Consider the following 13,551-nt stretch of genomic DNA (forward strand, 5'->3'; position numbering starts at 1 on the left):
GCACCAAACATTTTGTAGACAAGTTATGACTTTATGAATCTGAAAATATCTTTCAATTATCTTGAGCATCAAAGTAGGCTTTATTTACATGAGACAAATGAAATCTATGTTCATGTAGATATTCTCTTAGTGCTTGTTCAACTCATTTTGATTCAGGGGTGGATTTCACAAAGGTAGTCCTAACTTAGGACTAGTCCTAGGCAATGCTAAGAGATAGGACCAGTCCTGAGTTAGGATGAGTTACTGGTCCTAACTTAGGACTGGTCCTATCTCTTAGCATTGCCTAGGACTAGTCCTAAGTTAGGACTACCTTTGTGAAATCCACCCCCTGGTCTTATAAAAACAAATTCTGGTCTAGTAATAATTATGAGCTGCAAGTCCCACAGTGTGGATTTTCCTCCCAAATTTGTCCCCTCCCTTTAAGGTACATTTGTGAATCAGATTGCATTCAGTCCAGCCAAGAATGATAACAAGCAAGCAGCACCCTGAGTTAAAATTCAACTGTGATAGATGCGTCTTCACCTGAATATTATTCTAGTCTCCTTCGTGGTAGTCTAAATGACTTGCCCACGGTCCTGTATGACAGAATCATAATAGTGAGGATGTAGTGGCAATGACTGTACATTTTAATATTTTTTAGTGGTTTCATAGACTGTCTGTGCCAGCAGCTCTTTACAGTGGTACCAGATTGTTAGAAAATTAAGTTGATTTTTTTTTTGCAGTGAGGAGTGAGGAATCCTTTGAATTTTTGTTAAAGATGCCCGATTGACACTCACTAGCACTCTGTAAAAAAACATACACAAGAAACCCAACCCAAACTTCATTACTGTAGCGGGGCTCAAAATTAACACTGGACCACCGGCCCGAGGCCAGTGATTTTAGCATCGGGCCGGTAAACTCAAAACTGGACACGCCCGGTGGTATTGTGTTTTTCAATTGAATAAGAATAGGCTACCTCAGAGTGAAAAAAAATTTGACTTTCTGAATCTGAAAACATCTTTCAATTCAAAGTAGGCTTGACACACATTGTGATAAATGAGATGTATCTGGATCTTCCCTGAGTGTTTGTTCAAATCATCTTGGTATAAATTCTGGTCTAAAAAAACATTTGGAGCTGCAAGCCATGCAGTCCTGTGGAGGGAGTTGGTATTGAAACGGTGTACAATGTCTGCTTATGACAAAGTTGATAGCTGAGAAACGACCCCTGAGTAATGTAAGGGGCATTGTTACTTGTATTATTATAACAAGTTTTTGTTGAATCTGAACAAAGAAAATTAATGTTGCGATAATTTGTGGCCTGTTGTGTCATAGCAGTTAAGAGCATCGGACTCGAGCTCTGGTGTTTCTGATCAGCAGAGTGTGGGTTTGAATCTCATCGCAACACCTGGGGTGGATTTCACAAAGAGTTAAGACTAGTCCTATCTCAAATTAGGACGAGTTACTCGTCCTAACTTAGGACTAGCCATACGTTTTTAATATCTCCTGAGTAAGGACCAGTCCCTAACTCTTTGTGAAATCGACACCTGTGTCCTTAGACAAGACATCTATCAATAATGCTTCGTCCTTTGGATGGGACGTAAAGCCGTTGGTGCCGTGTGTTGTGTAAAGGCACATAAAAGAACCCAATGCACTTATCAAAAAGAGTATCGGTTTGCCCTTGTGTTCTTGGTTTGTTGGCAGCAAATTGTGCCTCATCACCTTGTAAATGGTGCTATGTAAAAAAGATTAGGTCTCATAATTCCAAACGTAGTCCCTATACCTTTCAGGAAATAGTGAGCCTGCACTTATGTACATGTAGAAACAACCGTATTAGGTGCCTAATAAATGGTGTGTGTTGTTATTATTGTTGTTATTATTATTATTATTATTATTATTATTATTATTATTATTATTATTATTATTATTATTATTATTATTATTATTATTATTATTATAATTGTGACTTTGTTGTTTATTTTCAGGCTATTGCAATGCCCCCTATGGCAAGGTGGCCGTACCAGAATGGATTTACCTTCACAACTTGGTTCCGCTTGGATCCTATCAACCCATCCATCGAGAAAGATAAACCATATCTCTACTGGTAAGGAATACTCTACAGCGGTGATTTATTGCTGGAACCTAATGGACACAATGTGGAATTCACATTTAAAGGCAGGCTTTTAAATGAGGCCTCATTTTTTTGTTTCTAAACTCAGCTTTTTCCCCCTTCGAATTCCAGCAGTTTTACAACAAAGTCTAATAAACAGTGTAAACTTACTATGTGCATAAACAGTATGATTTGATTTGATTTGAAAAGGCTGCATTGCAGCAAATAACAAGGAGTTAAAATCGACAAATGAAGGCTCTATAATAGCAGAGCTGTCAACTCTCCCTGATTCTGCAGAAAGTTCTTTGAAAATAAACCAATCTGTCCATGTTCTGAAGACCAACGTAAAAAATCTCCCTGATAATGAAATTTCTGCCTTTTTTTGTTGAATAAACTTCTAAATATCTCCTTGTCAGACTGTTGAACAAAATCTCCTTATAGTAAAGGTTTGCGGTAAAATCTCCTTATTTGTAAGCTGGAAATATTGATATCTCTGTTATAAAATAATAAAATAATAAAAACAGCATTTATAAAGTGCATTATGAATCACAGATTCCTCAATGCATTTTACCATAGAATCAAAAGCGGAAACCATTAACAACCTAAATAAATAGGCGTACATTACCATGTTATAAAACATTCTACAGGCCTTGAACTTTGATCTTAATGGGGCATATAAATTAGAAGGGGCACTCCGTGAGGAAAATATAAATTTCCAAAGGGAAGTACAGCAAAAGCACAGGGCAACACTGCAATTGCTGTGGGTGCTGTAGGTTACTTTGTGGCCTGATCATACAATATCCTTAAAAAAACAAAATATGTAACAACAACCTTTGTCCAAGAAATCATTTGTGTACTTTGCTTGTGTTATTGTTGTTATGAATGCAAACAGGTTTCCCAAGCTCTACAACGTAATCAAGTGTTCTGGCATTTTAATTTGTGAAGCTTCAAGAAGCATCAGATTGATGTCACGCTTAGTGGAGCGTGGTCCATTCCATAGAGCTGCTTAAGCAGAAAATAATGCTTATATCTTATAATAAGCCGGATACCAGTCACAAGTTGTACATGTACATGCGATATGGTATTTTGGCTGGTAACCTTGTCCTGGTAAGCACAATTTTGTTGTGCTGAGCTGCTTTTTGTGCTTAAATAGCTCTTTAAAAAAATGTGACTATAGTCAGAACCTACAATGTACATGTATAATGTACATAACTCAAAAGAGACATCCACATGGTGTTACTGCAAACCTCTCTTTAGTTATACTTCCACCATACAAAAATTCAAGACCTACTTAGCTTTATGAAACTGGGCCCATACATGTATATCAACTATCATACAATGTATGTAGAAATGAATAACACTATAATAGCGAAGCACATTGAGATTTAAGCAGTGTTGCACCAGGGCGGTTGTTCGCATGCATAATTCTCACGCTGCATATAATCTAATTTTCCATTTGACTTCTTTACCGTGTATAACCACATTTGAACCTGAAGCATACACACATTCATGCAATAATTTCTTTGCACAGATTGTCTACACAAGCCGAGCGTACAATGTGCCATTTGTATGATATACAGTGTACAGTATGTATGTACACCTAACAACTTCAGATCAAAGGAGGAAATAGAATTAGCTGTTGTTAACTGCTTACCAACCAGAAGGACCTATAGTGTAAATGCAAACAATTTGTTTATGGCCTCACAGTTTGAGTCTTTCTCGAAGGCTAAATGGCAACAAACAAGAACAAACAAGTGCGCACAATAAAGTGTACTAGTGTAACTGAAGTCATGTAGAAAGGAGTGAAAAGAAAGAGGCAGAATGTAATCAGAAAAATCAAGAGATGAGCAATAAAAAAGGAGGGGGATTACGGAAAGGGGCTAGTTTGGAGTTCAGACAGGTCAAAGTTTGACCGACTTAACTCGAGACATCTCAACCGTTGAGACAATTTGACGGTTAAGACAACTCAAGTTACTCGATGGTTGAGACATATCAATGGTTGGCCAACTTGACGGTTGAATATACTCAATGGTCAAGAAAACTCGACAGTTGGCCAACTCAACTCGAGACATCTCAACAATTGAGACAACTGGACAGTTGAGTCAACTTGACGTTTGGGCAACTTGAGGGTAGAGATAACTCGACAGTTGAGACAACTTGGCGGTTAAGACAACTCAAGTTACTCGATGGTTGAGACATATCAATGGTTGAGACATCACTTCGGTTGGCCAACTTGACAGTTGAGTATACTCAATGGTCAAGACAACTCGACAGTTGGCCAACGCAACTCGAGACATCTCAACAATTGAGACAACTGGACAGTTGAGTCAACTTGACATTTGGGCAACTTGAGGATAGAGATAACTCGACAGTTGAGCCAACATGACGGTTGAGTAAACCTTACAGCTGGCCAAGTCGACGGTTGAGTAAACTCAATAAAAGCTGGAAACCAAATGGTTCACTATCTTTTTTGATTGAACAAGAGTTGTGAGTTGAAATTGGTTGCGTTGGCTTTTTTCTCATTTAAGTCTGTCTCATTCACTATTAATTTACTTTTCCTCCCTCTTCCTACCTTTGTATTTCCAACCTACGGTTGTCGCATTTGTCTCCTTGTTCATGGTTCATCCCTTGCTTCTTCTGACTGCATTCTGCCTCTTTTTTCTTCTTTCTACCTGAATGTTCCCGTTCAGCTAGCACATTATTTTTGTGGGTGTGGTGTTTGTTTGCCTTTGAGAGAGACTCAGCTATTTTTGAAACATGAGGCCATTAAAAAATATTTTTGGCAGGTTGAGATCAATGTACACGCAACCAAATTTCATGCTTTTATTCTAATTGTACAAATGTACTTGTACGAGACAGTTTTAAGTGCAAATCCTCAGGGCTCTTTTCAAAATCTTGTCCTGTTGTCATATTTGTAGCCAGAGCAATCTATTTCATCCAAAGCAACATGAAGTGCTTGTAAGCCGAGTGAGGATTACAAGGGAATTGCGTACGGTTGTTGTCTGTCATAACAGGATTAGTCTGTTATCGTTATCGCTCTACATCTGGGGCGTGTTTTGGTGACCGTGTTCAGAAACAAGTTTCCGGGCGAAAGATTCACTGACCGAAAGAATTTTCTAAGAATTTTTGGTTGGTGGTGCTATAAATGCACTCATGATGAATTAAACACATATTATAAATGTAAAATTGGGATAGAAGTCATGACAATCGGTTATTATCATTCTAACGGACCCTGTTAACTTTATAGTAAAACTGTCTTAGGTAAATTCTTATTATTTGTTTTTTTGCCCTCGCACTGTATACTCAGAGTTCTGTGAAAAATTGCCCTGGGCTAGCTCGGTGGTCTAGCGGTAAGACATCTGCCATAGCATGGCAACGGTCGTTGGTTCGAATCCAACCTGAGGGATATGCCTTTACTTGGGAAAGTACTGAGTAAATGCTTCCTTTCTCGACAAAATTGTCTTTTCTTCTTGTAACCTTCACCTTAGAGTGGCCCTTTGTCGTTGTGCTGGACGACTTTTCTTAAAAGAAACTACAGTGCTTAATACACATTGATGTAAGGTCAAAAACACAAATAATATTCTTTATCCCTGATGAAAAATGAACATCTTTTAAAAGTAAACTCTATTTTTTTAAAGAATGACTGTTTAATAATGCCATTTACACTAACATGTACGAGTTTACAATTTCATTTATACTTCTGTATACTTTTACCTGTCCAAGGTGATTACACACTTGTTATGTACATGTACACTAAGTCAACATTCTGCATTTTATTATTACAGTTTCCGGACGGGCAGAGGAATCGGTTACTCTGGCCACTTCATGGGATCTTGTTTGGTCATCACAGCAGTCAAGATCAAAGGCAAAGGATTCCAACATTGTGTCAAGTATGACTTCCAACCGAGGAAGGTGCGTAACTAATGACATTTCCAGCTTTTGTTATCCTTTAAAGACACTGGACACTATTGGTAATTGTCAAAGACTAGCCTTCACAGTTGGTGTATCTCAACATATGCATAAAATAACAAACCTATGGAAATTTGAGCTCAATCAGTCGTCAAAGTTGTGAGATAATAATAAAAGAAGAAAAAACACCCTTGTCACACTAAGTTGTGTGCTTTCAGATGCTTGATTTCAGGACCTCAAATTCTGAGGTCTCGAAATCAAATTCGTGGAAAATTACTTCTTTCTCGAAAACTACATTACTTCAGAGGGAGCCACTTCTCACAACATTCTATACCTCTCCCCAATACTTGTTACCAAGAAAGGTTTTATGCTAATAATTATTTTGAGTAATTACCAATAGTGTCCACTGCCTATAAGGGATATACATGTAAGAACATTTAAGGTGACACCATGTAGATAAATCTCTTTTGAGTGATGGTGGTTCTGAGAAGAACTTGCAGGCTCAACATTTTGGACAGTATACTTCGTCTGTTGTCAGGAGACTGCTGCCCTACTGGATTTCCAATTCGGACCCATTTGGAATCCAGCAGTCTCCTGACGACTGACAGAGTATACCGTCCAAAATGTTGAGTGAATGGTGGTTCTTAGAAGTATCAATGAGCAGCAAAAGGTTCTCATAATTAGTGCTCTGATTTGATGTTGTCGTGCGAGAAACTATGAGTAGATATCATAGAGTTATATATAAGAACTAGAGTTTGCACTGGCCTATATACTCATCCCGGCATGCGCGCATGCAGCCATTTTCTAAGTTGACAAAAACAGCATCGCACAGAGTGTTTGTGCAGCCATTCTGGGAGTTGACAAAAAATCATCGCGTAGCGTTCAATAAACACAAATGCCAACGTGTACTTCATATTTAACACGCGTACAGAATGGCGCGCGTGTCTCCTTGCGGTCCCGTAGCGTTTGTGCAAGCAGCATCACCAGTGCGCCCTCTAGTTCTTATAATATAACTCTTTGGTACATGTAGATATTCACCGTGAATAACAGAGTATCGAAGCCGCGGCTGATAATCAGCCATGATATATGCTGGAATCTCTGACTGATTGGGCTAACCGCCTATTGAATGCAATACAATGGAATACAATGAGAATCCATGGTGGCAGCCTTGCTGAAAATGTTACCAATTATTAGCGCTACAATTATGATTTGTACGAAAAGCAATTTGAAAATAAATATGTCACTTCAGCGAATTGTAACCCTTACTGTAATTGCGTGTACATTTGAACAGTTTGCATGAACATGTGAATCAGTCCCTTTTCAGCGGCTGTTTCTATAATGGCAGATGTGAATCAATTTAGACAGCAGTTTGTACAGAAACTGTACATGTATATGTGTATCTATTTGGATGAACTCTAAGAAAATGAGCTCTATAGAATTGACATGAACATGCACATGATGCACACAAAGGCAACAACCAAAGGAAAGAATAATGTATAGTATGCATACATGTACACATGCCATCAACCTGTGTAAACATTGTCATCGAGTCTCCACTTGGCAGTCAGTATGCAAATCATCATAATATTTTTTTGAAAGAATATTACATTATAAAAGTAATTGTTTTACTCCTCCTTGGAAATTAAGAAAAGCAATTTCATTTTCACACTTCTGTTTTTCTACGATGGTGGCATATCTTTCACAGCGGCAGAATGAGAGGAAAAGCAGACAGGGAGCCCCCTCCCAAAAAGAAACCTCTGCCTTCTCTTGCTCCCTATGAGATTTTAAAAATGCACAAATAATGTATGATTGGATACATTACACAGCCGCCCCCTCAAAAAACCTCCCCTACACGAACCAACCAAACGAACCCCAAAACCAAACAGACCCCAAATGTACCATGTGTTTTCCCTGCTTACCCCCTCCCCCCCCCCCTCCTCCCCAAATGAAGATTACTGGTTTGTACACCACCAATCTTTCTCTAATAAAAAAAGCAAACAAATCCATAGTAACCAAAAATTCTTGTTATTTGAACAGTGGTACATGGTGAGCGTGGTGCACATTTACAATCGCTGGAGGACAAGTGAGATGCGCAGCTATGTGAATGGTGAGCTGGTATCGTCTGGGGAGATGCAGTGGCACGTAGGAGCAAACGAGGTAAGACAAACAAATGTGACGACTGATGTTACTAATCTAGTTACTGCACCTCATACATATTCATGAACCACACTGTGCTATTCACAGTCATGTGAGACTTCTGCAGAAATCCGCGTTTTTGAATTTTTCCCATTCCGTGTTTTTCTTGCGGGGCGCTGGCCCAAAATCCGGACACGAAAAAATAATTTCCTTTCTTTTTTTTCCATGACCCGCTCACATGCCTGCATTCACCATTTATCAAGATCTTATGATTGAACGAACGGAGTGTGCATGTTGGATTCGAACTGCCTCTGGCTACCGGGCAATCACTGTGGTCTAGTTGGTAAGACATCTGCTCTAGGTTGCAGGTTCGAATCCCACCTGACACAATGCCTGAGTAATATGCCTATGATTTTCTTGTGTTTACACACACATGGGTGTAAGGGTAAAACCACAAATAATATCGGAGTGTGGGTTCCATTCTTGGTCGTGACACTTGAACAACTTAACCCAGGTGTATAAACGGGATTCTCAGAGGGATGAGACAGTTTGTGGCGTGTCATGGCCGAGCGGTTAAGAGCCCCGGATTCAAGCTCTGGTGTTTGATCAGTGATTGAGTGTGTGTTGAATCCCGGTCGTGACACTTGCTCGGTAAAACTGGGGAGGTAGTACTTTCTGCTCTACCGGCCAGGCTTTGGATTGATGATACCCAAGCCTACATCCGTATGGACTGTAAAAGGGGGTAACCCTGTTTCAGCCCTAGGAGTAGTTGGCAACGGCCTCTGGACAAAAATGATTGTAGCCCACATCTTGTAGTGGCCTTCAGGCTTTGTGTGTCTGGCAACTTGCATTAAAAAAGAAAAGAAAAAAAAAGAAGATAACCCTTGAGTGCTAATTTAAGCAGCTTGGGGTTGTATGCTCCTCAGGGAGTTGAGAAAGTGTGAGGAATAGTCTTAAAGTATGCTTGATGAACAGGAATAGTGATGTTGTAAAGCGCCTCCATCAAGCCATTAGGATATGTGCACTTTTTAAGAAGTATTATTATATCAAGTATTATTACAAGCCAGATTATTTTTGTTTTTGTTTACCAAGCTTGCGCGAGTATTTACGCACAGGATTAAATATGCATAGGTAGTAGACTGGTCTACGTGTGAATGCACTTTACAGAGCACTTGTTGAACTGACGCACACGTTAGCAAACAAGCGTGAACATTGCCATAGCTACACGATCATGAAAAGATGGTGGCACACATAAAATGTCGTTCCGCATTTGAACAAGCTCAGCAGTGCCGAACTAGAGAAGTTTGAAGTATAAAGTAGAACAAACATAACTTGCTTTATTCTGGATAGACAGTCAATATTGGCTCCCCATGGTGTTGGAAGTTGACAAACTAGGTTTTTTTAACTTTCCATTAGGCCTACCTTGGGAGTTAATATTGACCCTAAAACTAGGTTTGTCAACTTGCAGGGAGCTGATGGTGAATCTTATTTGCCAATAACTTGGGAAGCTAATATCGACTGCTCACCCTCAAACTACGTTGTGTTTGTGTATTGATTCATATAATTGCCACTATTTACCTGGTAAGCAGATACAGACAACATAATGTGCATGGCCCAGTTTCATAAAGCTGTTAAGCACAACATTCTGCTTAGCAAATTTCTAGGTTAAGCAAGAAATGACCGAGTTACCAATCGTAGCTGTAGTAGCTGTATGGTGTTCTGGCTGGTAACCTGTTTTTGCTAAGCAAAAGTTGTGCTAAGTCAAGTTTGCTTTGTCTTTAAATGAATTTCTGCTTTATTAAAAGTAGTTTTCCGTGTGTACTAACAGAGCTTTCGTTGTCTTCTTTTAACAACAGTCTTATATATTTCTTGACAGCCTTTTGATAAGTGTTTTCTTGGATCGGCACCAACGGCAGACAAAGAGAGGACTTTTTGTGGTCAGATGTCATCAGTGTATCTATTCAGTGAGGCTCTGTCACCTCATCAAGTACATGCCATGTACCTGCTTGGAGCAAACTACAGGGTAAACAATAATCAAACATTTCAGACAATCGTCTGCTCAGAACTTTTAGGTCCTTAATGGCAGTTTCGTATACGTATTAATCAAAATGTCCTTAAAGGCAGGGGGCACTATTGGTAATTACTCAAAATATTTATTTGCATTTCTTGGTATGAGCAATGGGGAGCTGTTGATAGTATAAAACATTGTGAGAAACGGCTCCCTCTGAAGGAACGTAGTTTTTGAGAAGAAGTAATTTTCCACGAATTTGATTACGAGACCCCAGAATTAGATTTTAGGTCTCGAAATCAAGCATCTGAAAGCACACAACTTCAAGTGACAAGGGTGTTTTTTCTTTCATTCATATCTCGCAACTTCGACGACCAATTGAACTCAAATTTTATATGGTTTGTATGCATATGTTGAGACACACCAAGTGAGAAGACTGGTCTTTGACAATTATCAATAGTGTCCAGTGGGTTTGAGGAATAAAAAAAAATAAAAAAAGATTCTTTTTGCCAAACAAAAATTTTGATGGCCACTTCTGATAAAAAAAAAATTCCCAGGAGCTCCAAAATATGCAAAGCAGTTTTACGAAATCCAGTCAAATTGCACTACGGACCTTATAGTTCTGAGCAGAAAACTGTACTTAATTTACTATAAAAAAATGTTTGTACAACACTCGGCCCTTCGATAGCAAAACAGCCCAACTTGAACATTTTATAATATATTTTTTTATATAAGATCATTACTGAGGGTAAAATGAGGGAGCTTTTCCTTTCAAAGTTTCCAAGGCATTTTATGTAAGGTTTTGAATATAACATGTCCTAAAATGTACCTCTGCCTCTTTTTACATTTCCGTCCCGTTTTTATTTATCAAATTGTATTTTTCAAATTGCCTGTTTTGCCACGGAAGGGCCGCACTTTTAGTAGATTCTTGACATCTGATTGGCGGATTGTTGGTCAGGCAACATTTCTTATGCAAGTCAGGTCATTGCCATCGACATGAACAGTGGTTGTAATGGTAAAACCACTTTATATTCTTACTATGGACATTCCATTTCTAGTGGCTAATATTTTCCCCTCCAAATGCGTAGATCTCGATGAATGGAACCATCCATTTATCAACTTGTGAAAATATTTTCACCATTGCGCTCATAAACATTTATTATTTGTATAGAAGTCTAAGTGCTGACGTGGGCCACTTGGTTAACATACCATTAGATAAAATTGCATTGAATCTCGCCACCAAGAAGGTACACTATTTGTTTTTGATAATAGTACAAGTAATTTGATACTTTTGATGGTGCAGATATGCAGTTATTTTTGCATTTTCTTAAATGTCATGGCTTCCAGTATTCATGTTAATTTCAATGCAGTAGGGAATTGTCGTAACTAAACTAAGTGCATCACACTATGGATGTTGATTATACATGGAATTTCTTGTGTGAGTCCAGTGCAATAGATACAAAGGTATGACAACTGTTTAGTGCTTGAAGATTAATCATGAATAATGCAAGTATTAAGGAATGAACCACAAGGGAAATAGGTGGTTTCTTAAAGGATCTGTTTATGGTTGGTAGTGACTCTGAAATGAATGGCAATCAAAACTTATGCGGTAAGAAGTAAAGCAGCTTTGGTTGGTGTAATGCATTTTGAGAAACATTTCACTTTGAAGTATTGTGGTTATGAAAATAGTATCGCTTTTGAAGTATAAGAAGCGTTACCACGATACTGCTTGTCAGCTTGTGTATTCCAATAACAAATTATTCTTCCAACATGTATGTGGACATAACCGCTCCAGATTTTCGGCAGCATCTCAAAAATGCTACGATCGTTTGAAATAAAATTTTCTTAGGTTAGTTTTGTGGTATGTTTCAACAACTGTATAGGAATACAAAAAACCCAGTGGGTTTCAATCACCAAATGTATGCAATCCCTTAAGGCCCGGTCCCACTGCAGCGATAACGAGAACGATAACGATGATGACGCAAAGAGAACGCAGTCCATTGGTTGAATAGGCATGTGCGTATTCTGCGTGGAACAATTCAACCAATAGAATGCGTTCTCTTTGCGTCGTGATCGTTATCCTTTTCGTTATCGCTGCAGTGTGACTCGGCCTTTAAACTTGATATTAAAAATGAAAATTCACGTCCCCTTAGGCTTGGTAAAAATAACAGGAGTTGATCGTGCAGACCTGCATCCTTTTTTGAAGCCACTTTTAAAGAATTTATTGAAATTTTATTTTTGTCTCCAAAAAGAATACATTTTTGATGCATTTTGACTTCATCTTGGCACCAGTCTTTCGCGGTTGATTTATTAAACCAATATGCTAGACTTCTAAAATTTATAAAGCCAGGATTTTTTTTTTTTAGTTTGACTCTTTCTCTTTGAAAGAAATAACAATAAATGTATAATTAAAATGCCCTCATCTTCCTTTCTGAGAACAAAAAGGGCTGTTTAGTTTGTTTTAAAATTTGCCTTAAGGTGATCCCTCTACTGTCGCTTCCCAGGTTCTGTCTTAAATTTCTGTGTGCTTCTTGGTTATGTGGCAGTTTTAGGTTGAGTAGCTTCTGACTGACACCCCGAATCAAAGATATTGACTAAATAGGAAGACTGTCATCCCAGGTCTAGATAGCTCAGTTGGTTAGAGAGCTGGAAATGTTAACATAGATGTCCAAGGTTCAAATCTGTCAAGTGAATTGTTTTTGTTTTTACCCAAAGATCAATACAATTCCAGGCAGGTGATTTCTCAGTTTTTTTCCCCCTGATTTCAGGTTTTACTTTTCTCATAAACTCCTTGAGCTTTTAAATTTTCTTAAAAACAATTAGAGCAGTCACCAAAGGGAGAAAGAATGAGCACACATTGTGTCCAAACCTGTAGTTTTGTCTTTCTGGTGATGCACATAGTCAGTAAATCTCCTAAATTGTAACATCTGGGAGGTCGCGGGTCTAGAAAAAAGGGGAACCCAGGCCAATAAGCTTTTGTTTCATGAATGTGAAAATTCCAAAAATCTCATTCCTGAAAAAAATAATGAGAAAATAGAATCCGCTGTTGCAAACTGCTTACAAACCAAAATAACCTAATGTATAAAGTAATCAATAGTTAATGGCCTCACGTTTCGACCCTTACTGAGTGTTTCTCCAAGGCTAAATGACACAACAAATCTAAGAACATTTATGGGAAAGTACTGAGTATACAGTGCTAACACACATCGTTGATTTGGGTAAAAACCAAAATTGTTATTCTTTATTATTATTATTCAATGCAAATTCCATTTCCATCTATTAAATCGTTTCGGTTACTGCTGCTAAATATAGGATTCGTACTGCCTCTAGCTACTGGGCAATCTCGGTGGTTTAGTTGGTAAGACACTGCTCTCGATTTGCAAAGGTCTTGGTTTTGAATCCCTTTCGAGTA

The 13,551-nt window shown here is 38.4% G+C and overlaps 1 protein-coding gene across 1 annotated transcript in view; it reads left to right on the plus strand.

Annotated features, from left to right (window-relative positions):
- LOC117294009 (neurobeachin-like) overlaps positions 1-13,551 on the plus strand; it is a 115,597-nt gene that overhangs the window by 46,011 nt on the left and 56,035 nt on the right. Inside the window, exons 6-9 of the mRNA XM_033776524.1 lie at positions 1,962-2,080; positions 5,872-5,998; positions 8,033-8,152; positions 10,008-10,154. Of these exons, the coding sequence (XP_033632415.1) occupies positions 1,962-2,080; positions 5,872-5,998; positions 8,033-8,152; positions 10,008-10,154 (513 nt within the window). The remainder of the gene's footprint in view (positions 1-1,961; positions 2,081-5,871; positions 5,999-8,032; positions 8,153-10,007; positions 10,155-13,551) is intronic.

This window comes from Asterias rubens, chromosome 8 (assembly GCF_902459465.1).
Source record: "Asterias rubens chromosome 8, eAstRub1.3, whole genome shotgun sequence".
Classification (NCBI taxonomy): Eukaryota; Metazoa; Echinodermata; class Asteroidea; order Forcipulatida; family Asteriidae; genus Asterias; species Asterias rubens.